Source organism: Oncorhynchus masou, chromosome 24, assembly GCF_036934945.1.
Source record: "Oncorhynchus masou masou isolate Uvic2021 chromosome 24, UVic_Omas_1.1, whole genome shotgun sequence".
In the NCBI taxonomy this organism is placed as follows: Eukaryota; Metazoa; Chordata; class Actinopteri; order Salmoniformes; family Salmonidae; genus Oncorhynchus; species Oncorhynchus masou.
The window spans coordinates 21,113,075-21,133,690 of NC_088235.1; the positions used below are offsets into that span (position 1 = coordinate 21,113,075).

At 44.5% G+C, this 20,616-nt stretch overlaps 1 protein-coding gene across 3 annotated transcripts in view; it reads right to left on the bottom strand.

Annotated features, from left to right (window-relative positions):
- Positions 1-658: 658 nt before the first annotated feature.
- LOC135511891 (phosphatase and actin regulator 2-like) overlaps positions 659-20,616 on the bottom strand; it is a 76,363-nt gene continuing 56,405 nt past the window's right edge. For all 3 annotated transcript variants that reach the window (XM_064933402.1, XM_064933404.1, XM_064933403.1), the window contains exons 5-12: positions 16,395-16,905; positions 14,454-14,638; positions 13,645-13,801; positions 11,935-11,990; positions 7,567-7,628; positions 6,102-6,239; positions 2,268-2,344; positions 659-2,107 (exon numbers count right to left, since the gene is read on the bottom strand). In XM_064933402.1, the coding sequence (XP_064789474.1) occupies positions 2,092-2,107; positions 2,268-2,344; positions 6,102-6,239; positions 7,567-7,628; positions 11,935-11,990; positions 13,645-13,801; positions 14,454-14,638; positions 16,395-16,905 (1,202 nt within the window). In that variant the 3' untranslated portion in view covers positions 659-2,091. The remainder of the gene's footprint in view (positions 2,108-2,267; positions 2,345-6,101; positions 6,240-7,566; positions 7,629-11,934; positions 11,991-13,644; positions 13,802-14,453; positions 14,639-16,394; positions 16,906-20,616) is intronic.

Below are 20,616 nucleotides of genomic sequence, written 5' to 3' on the forward strand. Positions count from 1 at the left end.
GACCAAGTCCATATTATGTCAAGAACAGCTCAAATAAGCAAAGAGAAACAACAGTCCATCATTTCTTTAAGACATGAAGGTCAGTCAATACGGAACATTTCAAGAATTTTGAAGGTTTCTTCAAGTGCAGTCGCAAAAGCCATCAAGTGCTATGATGAAACTGGCTCTCATGAGGACCGCCACAGGAAAGGAAGACGCAGAGTTACCTCTGCTGCAGAGGATAAGTTCATTAGAGTTACCAGCCTCAGACATTGCAGCCCAAATAAATGCTTCAGAGATCAAGTAACAGACATCTCAACATCAACTGTTCAGAGGAGACTGCGTGAATCAGGCCTTCATTGTTGAATTGCTGCATAGAAACCAGTACTGAAGGACACCAATAAGAAGAAGAGACTTGCGTGGGCCAAGAAACATGAGCAATGGACATTAGACCGATGGAAATCTGTCCTTTGTTCTAAATGAGATTTTTGGTTCCTTCAAGACTGTTGGAAAAGCATTCCTCATGAAGCTGGTTGAGAGAATGCCAAGAATGTGCAAAGCTGTCATCAAGGCAAAGGGTGGCTACTTTGAAGAATATAAAATCCAAAATATATTTTGATTTGTTTAACACTTTTATGGTCACTACATGATTCCATGTGTTATTTCATAGTTTTGATGTCTTCACTATTATTCTACTATGTAGAAAATAGTAAAAATAAAGAAAAACCCTTTAATGAGCAGGTGTGTCTAATCTTTTGACTGGTACTGTATATACATGAATATTATGTACTGACATAATTCAAAGATACAGTACTCACATATGAACAGCACATAGCGCCATCAATACGAAACTCATCTTGTACATCACATCAATGTAAAAATCTATAGGGTAATTGGCAGTAAACTTGTGATCATGCAACTGATATACATTATGTACAAAAAAATCCATAGAATGAGAAAAACATTAGCATGAATGGTTCTCTTCCTATATTCTACAGCTGCCCTTAGCAGTCCGAAATGAATGTAAATTGATTGGTGCAGCTCATCACAGAAATATCAAAGAAATGCTTCACATTTTATGACCAGGAAAAAAGCTCAATGGATTCATCTGGGACTGTAAAATACTAACATTTATCATATACTTTCAAACTACACAGACCATCCATTATTAATAGCTCAACCAATCTGAAGGGCAGACCAATTTGTTCTGAACTTGCCCTAAATTTGGAAAGAGGGAGTGGAAGAACAGCCTACATAGATCAATAGGGTCCACTCTGCTCTGTCCCTGTAAAATATATGCTCAATAATGGTAAGTGTTCTAGAAAACATGACAAATACAGTAATGATACATATTCCTTATTATCTAGGCAAAATTCATGTAGTCCCAGCCACTTTGAGATCAGCATCAACAATCACCCCTTAAAACAAGACCCAAACACCTTAATGTCCACCATCAAGACCACATGGCAGTAAAACTAACCATTTATTCTTAACACCTTGCCATGCACGTCCATGATTACGTGAAGTTAAGGACTATGTGTCTGATTTGGTTATATTTGTCATTGCACTGTTGAGGAAGCTTGCAAGTAAGCATTGCATTGCACGGTTTACATTGTATCCTGTGCATATCACAAATAAACATTGATTTGATTACTGTTACCTTCGGCTGGACTTGTCTAACCTACAACATTGTCATAGTTGCAAAACCATTTCCCTTCCAGTCCATGGGGACTTGGTCAAGGCCTGTTAAGGTGCTTTAGGGAAGCCAAAAAGTATGTGGGTAATTAAATCAGTGCTGTGTTACAAAGTGCAACAGTTTTGTCCTTCATGGATACTGGCCTCTCTCTCTCGGTCTGTCTCTTTTCACACAGCACTAAAGCCCAGTATGGTCTGGTCTGTGTAAGCAGGTGTGACCCAATGTTATCAACCTCTATTGATCTGTAGAGCTGGAGCCAGGTTGGCCCTGGGAGACGGTGTCCATGTGTCCGTGCCTAGGGGCATCCAGGCCCCAGGCTCCGGGGAAAAGCCCGATGGTGAAGCCCGCAGCGGGGAGAGAGAGCCTTTAGGCAGTGCCGGCAGCCGACCAGCACCCCCACTGGAGAGAGAAATGCCTCAGGGCCGATGGAATCTGCCAAGGCACAGGGAAACAGACACTGTTGGATCAGAACTGCAGTCTGCACCTTATAGCACACTGTTACTAGGCCTAAATCAAAGAGCAGTTTATTTTCTTGTATGACTCATAATGAAGTGTAATGGCTGGGGATCAATAACGTTCAAGTTGTCATTACCTGGTAAATTGTTTGCTCTCTTCATGAACTTCCATCTCTTTGCTTTTGAACTCATTCAGTTCTTTACGGATAGCAGCCTGAGGGAATATAAACATTCAGTTCTTAACAGATTGAAGCCTGAGGGAATATAAACATTCAGTTCTTTACGGATTTTTTATATTTTTTATAACCTTTATTTTACTAGGCAAGTCAGTTAAGAACAAATTCTTATTTTCAATGACGGCCTAGGAACAGTGGGTTAACTGCCTGTTCAGGGCCAGAACGACAGATTTTGTACCTTGTCAGCTCGGGGATTTGAACTTGCAACCTTTCGGTTACTAGTCCAATGCTCTAACCACTAGGCTACACTGCCGCCGGATAGCAGCCTGAGGGAATATAAACATCCAGTTCTTTACGGATAGCAGCCTGAGGGAATATAAACATTCAGTTCTTTACGGATAGCAGCCTGAGGGAATATGAACATTCAGTTCTTTACGGATAGCAGCCTGAGGGAACATAAACATTCAGTTCTTTACGGATAGCAGCCTGAGGGAACATAAACATTCAGTTCTTTACGGATAGCAGCCTGAGGGAACATAAACATTCAGTTCTTTACGGATAGCAGCCTGAGGGAACATAAACATTCAGTTCTTTACGGATAGCAGCCTGAGGGAATATAAACATTCAGTTCTTTACGGATAACAGCCTGGGGGAATATAAACATTCAGTTCTTTACGGATAGCAGCCTGGGGGAACATAAACATTCAGTTCTTTACGGATAGCAGCCTGAGGGAACATAAACATTCAGTTCTTTACGGATAGCAGCCTGAGGGAATATAAACATTCAGTTCTTTACGAATAGCAGCCTGAGGGAACATAAACATTCAGTTCTTTACGGATAGCAGCCCGAGGGAACATAAACATTCAGTTCTTTATGGATAGCAGCCTGAGGGAATATAAACATTCAGTTCTTTACGGATAACAGCCTGGGGGAATATAAACATTCAGTTCTTTACAGATAGCAGCCTGGGGGAATATAAACATTCAGTTCTTTACGGATAGCAGCCTGAGGGAATATAAACATTCAGTTCTTTACAGATAGCAGCCTGAGGGAACATAAACATTCAGTTCTTTACGGATAGCAGCCTGAGGGAATATAAACATTCAGTTCTTTACGGATAACAGCCTGGGGGAATATAAACATTCAGTTCTTTACAGATAGCAGCCTGGGGGAATATAAACATTCAGTTCTTTACGGATAGCAGCCTGAGGGAACATAAACATTCAGTTCTTTACGGATAGCAGCCTGAGGGAATATAAACATTCAGTTCTTTACGGATAGCAGCCTGAGGGAATATAAACGTTCAGTTCTTTACAGATAGCAGCCTGAGGGAATATAAACATTCAGTTCTTTACGGATAGCAGCCCGAGGGAACATAAACATTCAGTTCTTTATGGATAGCAGCCTGAGGGAAGATAAACATTCAGTTCTTTACGGATAACAGCCTGAGGGAAGATAAACATTCAGTTCTTTACGGATAGCAGCCTGAGGGAATATAAACATTCAGTTCTTTACAGATAGCAGCCTGAGGGAATATAAACATTCAGTTCTTTACAGATAGCAGCCTGAGGGAACATAAACATTGAGTTCTTTATGGATAGCAGCCTGAGGGAACATAAACATTCAGTTCTTTACAGATAGCAGCCTGAGGGAATATAAACATTCAGTTCTTTACGGATAGCAGCCTGAGGGAACATAAACATTCAGTTCTTTACGGATAGCAGCCTGAGGGAATATAAACATTCAGTTCTTTACGGATAGCAGCCTGAGGGAACATAAACATTCAGTTCTTTACGGATAGCAGCCCGAGGGAACATAAACATTCAGTTCTTTATGGATAGCAGCCTGAGGGAATATAAACATTCAGTTCTTTACGGATAACAGCCTGGGGGAATATAAACATTCAGTTTTTTACAGATAGCAGCCTGGGGGAATATAAACATTCAGTTCTTTACGGATAGCAGCCTGAGGGAATATAAACATTCAGTTCTTTACGGATAGCAGCCTGAGGGAATATAAACATTCAGTTCTTTACAGATAGCAGCCTGAGGGAATATAAACATTCAGTTCTTTATGGATAGCAGCCTGAGGGAACATAAACATTCAGTTCTTTACAGATAGCAGCCTGAGGGAATATAAACATTCAGTTCTTTACGGATAACATCCTGGGGGAATATAAACATTCAGTTCTTTACGGATAGCAGCCTGAGGGAATATAAACATTCAGTTCTTTACGGATAACAGCCTGAGGGAACATAAACATTCAGTTCTTTACAGATAGCAGCCTGGGGGAATATAAACATTCAGTTCTTTACGGATAACAGCCTGAGGGAATATAGACATTCAGTTCTTTACGGATAGCAGCCTGAGGGAATATAAACATTCAGTTCTTTACGGATAACAGCCTGGGGGAATATAAACATTCAGTTCTTTACGGATAGCAGCCTGAGGGAATATAAACATTCAGTTCTTTACGGATAACAGCCTGAGGGAACATAAACATTCAGTTCTTTACAGATAGCAGCCTGGGGGAATATAAACATTCAGTTCTTTACGGATAACAGCCTGAGGGAATATAGACATTCAGTTCTTTACGGATAGCAGCCTGAGGGAATATAAACATTCAGTTCTTTACGGATAACAGCCTGGGGGAATATAAACATTCAGTTCTTTACGGATAACAGCCTGAGGGAATATAGACATTCAGTTCTTTACGGATAGCAGCCTGAGGGAATATAAACATTCAGTTCTTTACGGATAACAGCCTGGGGGAATATAAACATTCAGTTCTTTACAGATAGCAGCCTGAGGGAATATAAACATTCAGTTCTTTACGGATAACAGCCTGGGGGAATATAAACATTCAGTTCTTTACAGATAGCAGCCTGAGGGAATATAAACATTCAGTTCTTTACGGATAGCAGCCTGAGGGAATATAAACATTCAGTTCTTTACAGATAGCAGCCTGAGGGAATATAAACATTCAGTTCTTTACGGATAGCAGCCTGAGGGAATATAAACATTCAGTTCTTTACAGATAGCAGCCTGAGGGAATATAAACATTCAGTTCTTTACAGATAGCAGCCTGAGGGAACATAAACATTCAGTTCTTTACGGATAGCAGCCTGAGGGAATATAAACATTCAGTTCTTTACGGATAGCAGCCTGAGGGAACATAAACATTCAGTTCTTTACAGATAGCAGCCTGAGGGAATATAAACATTCAGTTCTTTACAGATAGCAGCCTGAGGGAATATAAACATTCAGTTCTTTACAGATAGCAGCCTGAGGGAACATAAACATTCAGTTCTTTACGGATAGCAGCCTGAGGGAATATAAACATTCAGTTCTTTACGGATAGCAGCCTGAGGGAATATAAACATTCAGTTCTTTACGGATAGCAGCCTGAGGGAATATAAACATTCAGTTCTTTACGGATAGCAGCCTGAGGGAATATAAACATTCAGTTCTTTACGGATAGCAGCCTGAGGTATTCATAGATTAATTGTCAAATTTATGAATTAATTGTCAAACTATCAGACCATCAATAGCTTCAGACAGGCAACACATTTAATATAACTGAAGATGAATTGGTAGATAACTCATTGTATGTGAATAATGTATTTACAGCATTGTTCAGATAGCTGGAATACATGAGGAAGAAAATGCTAACAAAAAGTTCTCATTATGCCTTTTTATAACCTCTCTTATTCCAAGTATTTAATGGCATTATGAATGTCATGTGTTTTAGTCACTTTAGCAATAACATTATACGGTAGGAGTCTGGAACCCACTTTGTCAGCTGGAGTGAGCCTGGTCCAGGGTTTGTCTGCGCGACGGTCATAGTCCTTAGCATCTGTGCACTCCACGTACTCATTGAAGCGCAGAATCCGCCGAGCCACCAGCTCTGCTACTGTCGGCCTCACACTCAGCTATACAAACACACACGAAATATACAGAGTGGACAAAACATTAGGAACAACTGCTTTTTCCATTACATACTGACCAGGTGAATCTAGGTGAAAGCTAAGATCCCTTATTGATGTCACTTGTTAAATCCACTTCAGTGAGTGTGGCTGAAGGGGAGGAGACAGGTTAAGGACTAAGCCTTGAGACAATTGAGACATGGATTGTGTATGTGTGCCATTAAGAGGGTGAAAGACCAAGACAAAAGATTTAAGTGCCTTTGAATGGGATATGGTAGTAGGTGCCAGGTGCATCAGTATGTGTCAAGAACTGCAACGTTGCTTGGTGTGTATCAAGAATGGTCCACCACCCAAAGGACATACAGCCAACTTGATATACAGCCAACTTAACACAACTGTGGGAAGCATTGGAGTCAACATGGGCCAGCATCCCTGGGGAACGCTTTCGACACCTTGTAGAGCCCATGCCCTGACAAATTGAGCCTGTTTTGAGGGTGTGTTCCTAATGTTTGGCATAGTCAGTGTAAGTAGCCAGTGAATGACAACTGTAAAGTGTGACTTCTAGACAAGACAGCTGCGGCACGGGAGATGGACAGAGAGTTGTCGGAAGAGTTTAAGTCCTTCCACAATGCCATACAGGGGCATTGTGTTGAAACTACACTTCAGTTCTCTTCATTATATCTAAGGTCAAGCAGTGTTGGCCTAACCCTGGAAAATTCCCTCTTCCCCCAGCCACCACAGGGGCGAGCAATCTGAGGAATTTCAAGCAGCCTGATACTACACTGAGGCATGCTTCTCACACAGAGCTGGAATGCCCTACAGTATGCACTGTGGCATGCTTCACACAGAGCTGGAATGCCCTACAGTATGCACTGTGGCAACTGAGTCATACAGTTGCTGCATTTTGGCTTGTCAAAAAAACTCAAAAATTATGAGTTTGTTATTTTCTATTATACTTTCTTTAAACAATGGAATAAACACAATCATCTTCCTCCACCTTCAATGTGGGTTCTGAATGTGACAATGTGTTCACCCCCTCACATTGTATAACCCTAAATGAGTTTGACATTTGTTTGGTAATTCATAAATTCATAAATTGTTTGGAAATTCAGTCAATGGGATTGAATTTTTATTGGTAATTCAGAACCTCAGACATTATCTGGTAATTCTGTGAATATGAGTTTGAATGTGTTTGGTTCCAGTTAATTCAGTTCCGGCTATGTCCACCAGATGGATCTGTGTACCACAAATATCAACACAAGTCATCAGCCATAAACTCAATGAGATGCAGACGTTCAGCAGGCTTACCTAAACATAGTGTAAATGACAGTACCTTTCGGGAGAGTCTCCTTTTAATCTCTTGTATGGCTTCATGTTGATCAGCTTCATTTGTCTCTGCAGTGAAATCAAAAAGAAGTTGTAAGTAGGCTGGGGTGGTACTTTACTACCCAATATAGTGATTATTAATGAAGCAATGTGGTCTACAAATGGATGGAAAAGATAGATCTGGTGCTTATCTTTCCAATTGATGTTGGAGTGTGCCTTATGGCTACATCTACAAAACAGATGTCCTGGAATATGGAATTCCCTCAACAGAAGTCTGCTTTTGAGGTCTGAAAACATCTGACAAACTTTGATTTTAGAGTTGTATTTTGTTAACCATACATAGTCAACCCTTTAAACCCGAGCCCAGCATAGACCATTGTTCTATTCTTCAACAGGTAGTTGTTGAGATTCTAACAGATGTGCGTAGCGTCCCTGAGAGCCTGTGCATGGCGTCCCTGCGAGGCTGTGCAGGGCGTCCCTGCGAGGCTGTGCATAGCGTCCCTGCGAGGCTGTGCATGGCGTCCCTGCGAGGCTGTGCAGAGCGTCCCTGCGAGGCTGTGCATGGCGTCCCTGCGAGGCTGTGCAGAGCGTCCCTGCGAGGCTGTGCAGGGCGTCCCTGCGAGGCTGTGCAGGGCATCCCTGCGAGGCTGTGCATAGCGTCCCTGCGAGGCTGTGCATAGCGTCCCTGCGAGGCTGTGCAGGGCATCCCTGCGAGGCTGTGCATAGCGTCCCTGCGAGGCTGTGCATAGCGCCCCTGAGAGGCTGTGCATAGCGCCCCTGAGAGGCTGTGCATAGCGTCCCTGCGAGGCTGTGCATAGCGCCCCTGCGAGGCTGTGCATAGCGCCCCTGAGAGGCTGTGCATAGCGCCCCTGAGAGGCTGTGCATAGCGTCGATGCGAGGATGTGCATAGCGTCGATGCGAGAATGTGCATAGCGTCGATGCGAGGCTGTGCATAGCGCCCCTGAGAGGCTGTGCGTAGCGTCCCTGAGAGGCTGTGCGTAGCGTCCCTGAGAGGCTGTGCATAGCGTCCCTGCGAGGCTGTGCATAGCGTCCCTGAGAGGCTGTGCATAGCGTCCCTGAGAGGCTGTGCATAGCGCCCCTGAGAGGCTGTGCATAGCGTCCCTGCGAGGCTGTGCATAGCGTCCCTGCGAGGCTGTGCATAGCGTCCCTGAGAGGCTGTGCATAGCGTCCCTGAGAGGCTGTGCATAGCGTCCCTGAGAGGCTGTGCATAGCGTCCCTGAGAGGCTGTGCATAGCGTCCCTGCGAAGCTGTGCATAGCGTCCCTCAGAGGCTGTGCATAGCGTCCCTGAGAGGCTGTGCATAGCGTCCCTGAGAGGCTGTGCATAGCGTCCCTGAGAGGCTGTGCATAGCGTCCCTGAGAGGCTGTGCATAGCGTCCCTGAGAGCCTGTGCATAGCGGCCCTGAGAGGCTGTGCATAGCGTCCCTGAGAGCCTGTGCATAGCGTCCCTGCGAAGCTGTGCATAGCGTCCCTGAGAGGCTGTGCATAGCGTCCCTGAGAGGCTGTGCATAGCGTCCCTGAGAGGCTGTGCATAGCGTCCCTGAGAGGCTGTGCATAGCGTCCCTGAGAGGCTGTGCATAGCGTCCCTGAGAGGCTGTGCATAGCGTCCCTGAGAGCCTGTGCATAGCGTCCCTGAGAGCCTGTGCATAGCGTCCCTGAGAGCCTGTGCATAGCGTCCCTGCGAGGCTGTGCATAGCGCCCCTGAGAGGCTGTGCATAGCGTCCCTGAGAGGCTGTGCATAGCGTCCCTGAGAGCCTGTGCATAGCGTCCCTGAGAGCCTGTGCATAGCGTCCCTGAGAGGCTGTGCATAGCGTCCCTGAGAGGCTGTGCATAGCGTCCCTGAGAGCCTGTGCATAGCGTCCCTGAGAGGCTGTGCATAGCGTCCCTGAGAGCCTGTGCATAGCGTCCCTGAGAGGCTGTGCATAGCGTCCCTGAGAGCCTGTGCATAGCGTCCCTGAGAGGCTGTGCATAGCGTCCCTGAGAGGCTGTGCATAGCGTCCCTGAGAGGCTGTGCATAGCGTCCCTGAGAGCCTGTGCATAGCGTCCCTGAGAGCCTGTGCATAGCGTCCCTGAGAGCCTGTGCATAGCGTCCCTGAGAGCCTGTGCATAGCGTTCCTGAGAGCCTGAGCCACTCTTTCGTCTGGTCTAAATTATTTTTTATCGCAATGATTGGGGACACTGCCCTGTGTAGGGTGCTGTCTTTCGGATGGGACGTTAAACGGGTGTCCTGACTCTCTGAGGTCATTAAAGATCCCATGGCACTTATCGTAAGAGTAGGTGTGTTAACCCCGGTGTCCTGGCTAAATTCCCAATCTGGCCCTCAAACCATCACGGTCACCTAATAATCCCCAGTTTACAATTGGCTCATTCATCCCCCTCCCCTGTAACTATTCCCCAGGTCTTTGCTGCAAATGAGAATGTGTTCTCAGTCAACTTACCTGGTAAAGTAAATAAACGTGGCACCTTAATTGGGGAGAACTGGCTCGTGGTCATGGCTGGAGCGGTTTCAGTGGAATGGTATCAAACACATGGTTTAATGCCATTCCATTTGCTCCATTCCAGACATTATTATGAGCAGCCTCTACGACAATGCACCAATAGACTTTGATACACAACTATCCAAGCCAGAAGAACAACTTCACCTTAGTCTTGGATTCCAGCCTGGCTAATTCATTCACATACAATGTATTCTAATGAAAACCTGTAAGGCTAATTCATTCACATACACCCTCTCCTTATGAAAACCTATAAGGCTAATTCATTCACATACACCCTCTCCTTATGAAAACCTGTAAGGCTAATTCATTCACATACACCCTCTCCTTATGAAAACCTATAAGGCTAATTCATTCACATACACCCTCTCCTTATGAAAACCTTTAAGGCTAATTCCTACACTACCGGTCAAAAGTTTTAGAACACCTACTCATTCAAGGGTTTTTCTTTATTTTTTACTATTTTCTACATTGTAGAATAATAGTGAAGACATCAAAACTATGAAGTAACACATATGGAATCATGTAGTAACCAAAAACATGTTAAATAAATCAAAGCATATTTTATATTTGAGATTCTTCAAATAGCCATACTTTGCCTTGATGACAGCTTTGCACACTCTTGGCATTCTCTCAACCAGATTGGGGCCAGTGTGGTCCTGTCTATCTGTAGTCTGACTGGGGCCAGTGTGGTCCTGTCTGTCCGTAGTCTGACTGGGGCCAGTGCGGTCCTGTCTGTCCGTAGTCTGACTGGGGCCAGTGCGGTCCTGTCTGTCCGTAGTCTGACTGGGGCCAGTGCGGTCCTGTCTGTCCGTAGTCTGACTGGGGCCAGTGCGGTCCTGTCTGTCCGTGGTCTGACTGGGGCCAGTGCGGTCCTGTCTGTCTGTAGTCTGACTGGGGCCAGTGCGGTCCTGTCTGTCCGTAGTCTGACTGGGGCCAGTGCGGTCCTGTCTGTCCGTAGTCTGACTGGGGCCAGTGCGGTCCTGTCTGTCCGTAGTCTGACTGGGGCCAGTGCGGTCCTGTCTGTCTGTAGTCTGACTGGGGCCAGTGCGGTCCTGTCTGTCCGTAGCCTGACTGGGGCCAGTGCGGTCCTGTCTGTCCGTAGCCTGACTGGGGCCAGTGCGGTCCTGTCTGTCCGTAGTCTGACTGGGGCCAGTGCGGTCCTGTCTGTCCGTGGTCTGACTGGGGCCAGTGCGGTCCTGTCTGTCCGTAGTCTGACTGGGGCCAGTGCGGTCCTGTCTGTCCGTAGTCTGACTGGGGCCAGTGCGGTCCTGTCTGTCCGTGGTCTGACTGGGGCCAGTGCGGTCCTGTCTGTCCGTGGTCTGACTGGGGCCAGTGCGGTCCTGTCTGTCAGTAGTCTGACTGGGGCCAGTGCGGTCCTGTCTGTCCGTAGTCTGACTGGGGCCAGTGCGGTCCTGTCTGTCTGTAGTCTGACTGGGGCCAGTGCGGTCCTGTCTGTCTGTAGCCTGACTGGGGCCAGTGCGGTCCTGTCTGTCCGTAGTCTGACTGGGGCCAGTGCGGTCCTGTCTGTCCGTGGTCTGACTGGGGCCAGTGCGGTCCTGTCTGTCCGTGGTCTGACTGGGGCCAGTGTGGTCCTGTCTGTCTGTGGTCTGACTGGGGCCAGTGTGGTCCTGTCTGTCTGTGGTCTGACTGGGGCCAGTGTGGTTCTGTCTGTCTGTGGTCTGACTGGGGCCAGTGTGGTTTTGTCTGTCTGTGGTCTGACTGGGGCCAGTGTGGTCCTGTCTGTCTGTGGTCTGACTGGGGCCAGTGTGGTCCTGTCTGTCTGTGGTCTGACTGGGGCCAGTGTGGTGCAGTCTGTGGTTCTGTCTGTCTGTGGTGCTGTCTGTCTGTGATCACTCACGTTTCAGAATGTTCCTCTGCTCCAGTTCCTCAGTACTGGGCCTCTGACTAAGTCGTCTGTGAGGGACAGAGAGGGAGAAGGAAGTGAGACAACACCACTGTGATTTGTTCCCCAAAAGCTTTGTAGCAATAGGATAATTTTAAGTCCCTTGGATGAAAGATGATTTTAGTGCTACCAAATTTTCATGAATCTCACACCAGAACAGTTATTTCATATTAGATATCATCTTGATGACAAACAAATACTGTAGGTTTTGGAGACTTGGCTCCATCACATCTCATTATTCTTTTCACAACTTTAATAGCCCACCCAGGGTAATGTTATCAACCACCCACTGATGAGTGGAAACTTAGAAGAAGCCTCGGGTTATACCCACAGCAAGTCATGCCGGGTCTTCTGGAGTGGTGGATCCCAAAGCTAGAGACACCTACTGCTGCTTCAGACAGTGGTGTGTGTCAGTGTTTCCTCTGGAAACATGTGTAGCAGTGGGGGGAAAAGGAGTGAGGGGAAAAGGGCGCGGAGGGGGTTGAAGAGGGTGGGTCCCTCCTATCATTTTTATGTTGAAGGACTGAGGAGCTCAGTTCTGGTGACTTTTTTTAAAAGGATGAATTTAAAAAAATATGCTGACACCATCTAAAATAGAATTTCCACCTCCAGAAATTAGCCCAATAACACATTAGTAAAATTATTTTAATATATTGGGCCATGTACAGTATATATCCTATGCATGGTCCATATTATCAGCTATGCTATTAGCAATAAACATTATCACCTTTATCCCAACTGATGCTGCCAAACACAAATAAATAGTCTGAAGCATGGGTTTGCCTATCTGCATTTACCCTATTGGGCTAATCATTAGCCAGCTCTCAAATGTGATCTTTTAACTAGTTATTATCATATTGATTCATTTTATGTCCCAAAAAACGTGCATAAACTCTGAATATGATTTAGGCCTACCTGTTAGGGTAACTTAGGGTAACTTGCCACCTGGGGTAAAAAGCCCCCTGCCTGTACTTCTTACAGAAACCACTTCATGTCACAATTCTTCCAACACTTTCCCTGTTTCCACTACTCTTGCTCAACAAAATATATTATCTCTCATCACAATTTTTTAAATGTCATTCCAAAGAAATTATTTTGAGGTAGAGAGGCCAGGCCTACAACTAACCAGTGTTACATTTAGCCCCACCCTCCCCTATGCACACTGCGAATTGCAGAGTGGTAATGTGTAACCATGCGTCTGTTTAAAACCCCAGGTTTAAAATGGCGTATTTCACGCATATTTATGAGTTGAGAAATAAATACAGTAGGAATGAAAAGCTGGGATTCCCAAACAAAAGCCATTAAAACTGTTGTTTTCACGATTGCAAGAATTGTTGTGCATTGACTACTTGTCAGAATGCATGTTTCCATCCCTGTGGCACTTATAACATGAATGCGCCACGAGAGGAATATTTATTTATCCGACTTGTTAAAAAGATTTTTCTAGCCGACGAGGTAAATAGATCAACTATTCTACTATGGGGTTGTTAGATTTTTCTATTAATTGTTCGTTTTGTTTTCAAAGGAATTCATGTTCCATTGTTGCGTGGCAGCAATGATTTTGCCGTTGCGCAGCACCACAGGAAAATGAGTGCAGCGGAAACACCGGTGTGTGTGTGTCTGTGTGTGTATATGTGTGTATGACTCCAGGGGTGCACTCTGTACCTCACTAGCTTGGAGTGAATCTGCTGCCGGAGTTCCTGCCTCTCGGTCTCAGAGGTACGAGGCAGGATGTTCTTCTCCTCCAGCTCTCTCTTGCTGGGCCGGTTGCCAAGTCTGATGGCCAGGGTGTCCCTGCGGCGGATCTTACTGGCTAGAGAGCCTACAAAACCAATAATAGTCATGTAAAGCCAGCTAGCCCCCCAGTTTTATACTGTAGGAAAGTGTACTGTGCAGTACATATTCTAGTACATATAAACCTCCCAGAAAGAAACACAAGAAGTGACATTGTTTTCAACTGTGTTTTGGTTGTTCCTTGTCCTTGTTTCTAGTCCTTGTTTCATGGGTGTTTACCGTATTTCTATCACTGTAAAAGTGAAATCTAAGCAAGCCTAAATATCTTAGAGGGATAATTCACTTAAAATATGTTTCTTCTATTTTTTTACCAAGCAAAATTATCTCACATCATTGGCAGATCATTTTTTGTTGTAAATTAGAAATAAGTAAAATTAAGATATGTTTCAAGATATTTTACCTTAAGACGATTAAAATATCTTGGTTAATAAAATCAAATCAGCAAAAAGATCTGCCGTAAGATCATTTATCTTGGTAAGAAAAGAACAACACTTATTTTAAGTGAATTATCCCTCAATATAAGATATTTAGGCTTGCTTAGATTTCACTTTTTGCAGTGAGTGCACTAGTGGCTGTGGATTAATTTGTTGCAAAGGCTGGACAGCATACATGAAGACTGACTGACGAAAGGCTAGAATACAATTAGCTGTAAGCTTCTATATCTGTGACGGATTCCTTACTTGTGGTATACTCGTCCTCCTCATCCTCGTCCTCTTCTTCATCTCGGTAGAGGATGGGCCCATCTGAGTCGGAGTCGCTGACTGTGGACTGGTAGTCAGACTCCGTAGTACTGTCTGGGATGACTGTAACCTCTGGGCTCTCCAGGTTAACACTGTGGAGCTTCTCACCAATCCCATTGGTAGACCTGGAATCATATCATCAAAACTCTGATAAAGCGTTCTTACTTGATTGATTCTTGTCTATTGATTGATTTACCATGTCCATTGTTGTCCTCGTTGCATAATGGAAAATGGCGATTAAAACATTTAGATGAAGGGTGTATAGACCAAAACGCTGGTGAAAACAGGCCTTTTCTTTCCCAAAAGGTTTTTCCTCATGAACCTGGCATCATGCAAGATAAACTATCCTATATCCAATGGTTGAAGGCATACATCACAGACAGGCTTCTGTGACTTACAGCAGCGGTTCCCAAACTTTTCACTCAAGCCCCCCTTCCAGCATTGGGGAACATCCCACGCATGACCAAGTGCAATACCCCTGGGAAATGATCCAGCTTCTCTGGGAGAATAAGTGTATATCAGTAAATTATACAGTACAATATTCCACACAGAATAGCTTTTTACACTGCTGTGCTGTCTTCTGAATCTGCAGTACTGTTTGACTCCCAATGCTGCTGACCATCTCAAGCTGGAAAACACAGACAATGAGGGAACAATGTTGTTATTGGGTAGGTTGCCACGCCATGCTCCATCCCGTAATCCTGTTGGAACTGTCTGATCCATTTAAACGTGCAGTAAGACTTACATCATTCCTTCGATGGAGTTTTGTAAAGCATACTGTATTATTATGGTAATCATGATTGCGGTAAAGAGCTTTCCCACCAATACCACCTGATTTCATTCCAAAGTTTCGTAAGAGCAAACATGATATTTTTTATTTTCTTCAGTTACTACCAGCCTGGGTCAAATATATAACTCAACTACTTTCAAATACTTGAAATGCGCTTGATTTAATTGGCCTGGTTTGATAGAACAAATGGAATGATCACAAAAGTGCAGAATTCAAGCTACATCAAGTGTACCTCAAATATCTCAAATACTTTGAAGTATTTCTGCGTTTGACCCAGGTCTGCTTCACTTTATGAACTCAGATCTGCTATATGGACGCAAAGTGCACACCTCAAAAGCCTTGTAGCAGGAGACAGCTAGAACTAGTTTCCATTCCATTCCTGCATGTACAATATGATGGAGTGTGTTTCCCGCATACAGATGTAAGACCTTAATTTGAGCCAGTTTGCTACAGCAGGAAAAAAATCTTGCAGCAACAGGAAATGTGAAATGTTATGTGGATTATGATTAATGGACATTTTTGTGTGGGTTGATACATTTTTCGTAAGGGATAATCAAGTCTGATTTCTAAGTGGAAATTACAAACTTCAGAATACTTTTTAAACCTCAAGTACACTATAAGTTTAAAATGGCCTGCATTGCAGGAAAGTTCTCAAGTAACAGGGTGATCAAATTAAGACCCTACATCTGTAGCAGGATGCTCATGATAAACAAGTTCATGCTTAATCAGATGCGTCTCAAAACTCTCAACCTTTTCTGATGAATGTCGTTCTCTGAGATGATGAACGAACATTGCCATGCTTCAATATAGATTTTCAGCAAGCATCTGTTCAGCTGCTCCAGTAGGTGTTTGGAGTACAGTAGCTAGCAGAATACCACAGTACAGCCTGGGAACATACTTCAAATATAATGAGACTTCAACTATATGGTTCTGTCTGCAAGAATGTTCATACAATATAAATGTTATTATAATTCTGTTGTTCATACCGTTATGAAGTGGCTTTGTGGCATTGCTGAACAATAACATTTTCTGTGATGGTTTTTTCTCTGTATGAAACCCCATAAAATGGCTTTTCTGCACGAGAGACATACCTCGGATTTTTCTGTTGCTCACGGTCACCTCCTCCATCTTTCCCAGTCCCCGGGGCTTCCTCCGTGGAGCTCTCGCTTTGAGACTCAGTGAAGGAAGTGTCCTCAGTGGTGCTGTTGACAAGGGGTGCTTTCTCTCCAGGGTCCTGAGGGCCAGCACCTGAGGCATTGTCTTTATCTACCGCAGGCAGAGATGAGTTGTCCTGAGCAGCAGGCCTGCCCTCTGGGCCAGAAGAGGGATCCTCCTTACCCCCCTGGTTCCCATCCCCAGGACCCGTGAGCAGTCTTTCACCTGGTAGGCTGTCTGTGTCTGGGGAGGCCTTGGGGGCTCCAGAGAAGCGGGAAGGGTCAGTTGCTAGTTGGAGCTCGCGCTTGTTGGTCTTCTCTGTCCCGGTTGGATTGGCAGGCCTATCCTTCGAGATCTTTGTGTTACACTGTGTGGACGATGAGGAGGATGAGGACTGGGCCGTGGTCTTGGATGTGCCTCCAGTTTTCTTAGGATGAGAGGATTTGGCTAAGAGGAGAGGAAACTTCATTAGGTTTATTTGAAACAACAGCAAAAACTGGCTGATGTCCTGTTGTATTTTATGCGCTTTTGTTTTTGCTGTCATTTTAAATGACGAGCCCAGGGACTTCAGACGAACATGAGCCTTTTGTTTAAATCTGGAACATTAACAGTCAATGATATAACAAATATATATATATTGTGGTCATGTGATAGAAATAGAAGAGTAAAATAATAATAATAATTTGAGTGTATTATAAGCATGCGTTTTTTGCATATCCCAACTCTCCCTGACACACCCTCGGAGAGTGGGGTCACGGCCAGGGTCAGGGTAAGCCATGGTCAGCACAACGAAGAGCTGCTGGCAAAACGCACGGAGGTGCTGTTTGAATGAATGTTTACACGCCTGCTTCTGCCTACCACCGCTCAGTCAGATACTTAGATACTTGTATGCTCAGTTAGATTATATGCAACGCAGGACACGCTAGATAATATCTAGTCATATCATCAACCAAGTGTAGTTAACTAGTGGTTATGATTGATTGTTTTTTATAAGATAAGTTGAATGCTAGCTAGCAACTTACCTTGGCTTACTGCATTTGCGTAACAGGCAGTCTCCTTGTGGAGTGCAACGAGAGAGAGGCAGGTCGTTATTGCGTTGGACTAGTTTACAGTAATGTTGCAACGTTGGATCTCCCGTGGTGACAAGGTGAAAATCTGTCATTCTGCCCCTGAACAAGTTAACCCACCGTTCCTAGGCCGTCATTGAAAATAAGAATGTGTTCTTAACTGACTTGCCAAGTTAAATAAATCGGCGCCCAAAAATACTGATTTACGATTATTAGGAAAACCTGAAATCGGCCCTAATTAATCGGCCATTCCGATTAATCGGTCGACCACTAGAAGCCACTGCTCCAAAACCGCCATAAAAAAGCCAGACTATGGTTTGCAACTGCACATGGGGACAAAGATTGTACTTTTTGGAGAAATGTCCTCTGATCTGATGAAACAAAAATAGAACTGTTTGGCCATAATGACCATTGTTATGTTTGGAGGAAAAAGGGGGAGGCTTGCAAGCCGAAGAACACCATCCCAACCGTGAAGCATGGGGGTGGCAGCATCATGTTCTGGGGGTGCTTTTCTGCAGGAGGGACTGGTGCACTTCACAAGATAGATGGCATCATGAGAAAATACAATTATGTGGATATATTGAAGCAGCATCTCAAGACATCAGTCAGGGAGTAAAAGCTTGGTCGCAAATGGGTCTTCCAAATGGACAATGACCCCAAGCATACTTCCAAAATTGTGGCAAAATGGCTTAAGGACAACAAAGACAACAAAATCTACAAAGCCCTGACCTCAATCCCATAGAACATTTGTGGGCAGAACTTGAAAAGCGTGTGCGAGCAAGGAGGCCTACAAACCTGACTCAGTTACACCAGCTCTGTCAGGAGGAATGGGCCAAAATTCACCCAACATATTGTGGGAAGTTTGTGGAAGGCTACCTGAAACGTTTGACCCAAGTTAAACAATTTAAAGGCAATGCTACAAAATACTAATTGAGTGTATGTAAACTTATGACCCATTAGGAATGTGATGACAGAAATAAAAGCTGAAATAAATCACTCTCCACTATTTTTATTAATTATTATTATTATTATTATTTCACATTCTTTAAACAAAGTGATGATCCCAACTGACCTACGGCAGGACATTTTTACTAGGATTAAATGTCAGGAATTGTGAAAAACTGAGTTTAAATGTGCAGTTGAAGTCAGAAGTTTACATACACCTTAGCCTAAGACATTTAAACTCAGTTTTTCACAATTCCTGACATTTAATCCTAGTACAGATGTCCTACCTGGATTATATTGGAGAGGCCTCCATTAAAGAACACCCTCTGTGTTCTGTTAGACAAGTAACTCTTTATCCACATTATAGCAGGGTGTGTAAAGCCATAACACATATTTTTTCCAGCAGCAGACTATGATCGTTAATGTCAAAAGCCACACTGAAGTCTAACAAAACAGCCCCCACAATCTTTTTATCATCAATTTCTCTCAGCCAATCATCAGTCATTTGTGTACGTGATGTGGTTGTTGAATGTCCTTCCCTATTAGTGTGCTGAAAGTCTGTTGTCAATTTGTTTACTGTAAAATATTATTGCATCTGGTCAAACACAATTTTTTCAAAAAGTTTACTAAGGTTTGGTAATATGCCGATTGGTCGGCTATTTAAGCCAGTTAAAGGGGCATTATTGTTCTTAGGTGGGAGAATAACTTTTGCTTCTCTCCAGGCCTGAGGTCACACTCTTTCTAGTAGGCTTCAATTGAAGATTTGGCAAATGGGAGTGGCAATATCGTCCACTATTATCCTCAGTAATTTTCTAACCCAGTTGTCAGGCCACCAGTGGGTTGCCATTTTTGATAGACAACAATTTTTTCACCTCTTCCACACTCACTTTACAGAGTTAAATATTACTTGTCTTTCATAATTTGGTCAGATATGCTTGAATGTGTAGTGCCAGCGTTTGTTGCTGGCATATCATGCCTAAATTTGCTAATCTGAATGAGCAATCTGATTCAGTGAATAATGGAAGTGGGAATTTGCCCTTTTGCCTCAAATTTCATTTAAGGTGCTCCAAAAGTCATATTGTGGATAGAGGTCGTACTGTGGATACAGGCCGTATTGTGGATACAGGCCGTATTGTGGATACAGGCCGTATTGTGGATACAGGCCGTATTGTGGATACAGGCCGTATTGTGGATAGAGGTCGTACTGTGGATACAGGCCACATTGTGGATACAGGCCGCATTGTGGATACAGGCCGCATTGTGGATACAGGCCGCATTTTGGATACAGGCCGCATTTTGGATACAGGCCGCATTGTGGATACAGGCCGTATTGTGGATACAGGCCGTATTGTGGATAGAGGTCGTACTGTGGATACAGGCCGCATTGTGGATACAGGTCGTACTGTGGATACAGGCCTCATTGTGGTTACAGGCCGCATTGTGGTTACAGGCCTCATTGTGGATACAGGCCGCATTGTGGATACAGGCCGCATTGTGGATACAGGCCGCATTGTGGATAGAGGTCGTATTGTGGATACAGGCCGTATTGTGGATAGAGGTCGTACTGTGGATACAGGCCTCATTGTGGATACAGGCCTCATTGTGGTTACAGGCCGCATTGTGGTTACAGGCCGTATTGTGGATACAGGCCGTATTTTGGAAACAGGCCGTATTGTGGATACAGGCCGTATTGTGGATACAGGCCGTATTTTGGAAACAGGCCGCATTGTAGTTACAGGCCGTATTGTGGATACAGGCCGTATTTTGGAAACAGGCCGCATTGTGGATACAGGCCGCATTGTGGATACAGGCCGCATTGTGGATAGAGGTCGTACTGTGGATACAGGCCGCATTGTGGATACAGGCCGCATTGTGGATACAGGCCGCATTGTGGATACAGGCCGCATTGTGGATAGAGGTCGTACTGTGGATACAGGCCGCATTGTGGATACAGGCCGCATTGTGGATACAGGCCGCATTGTGGATACAGGCCGTATTGTGGATACAGGCCGTATTGTGGATAGAGGTCGTACTGTGGATACAGGCCGCATTGTGGATACAGGCCGCATTGTGGATACAGGCCGCATTGTGGATACAGGCCGCAATGTGGATACAGGCCGCAATGTGGATACAGGCCGCATTGTGG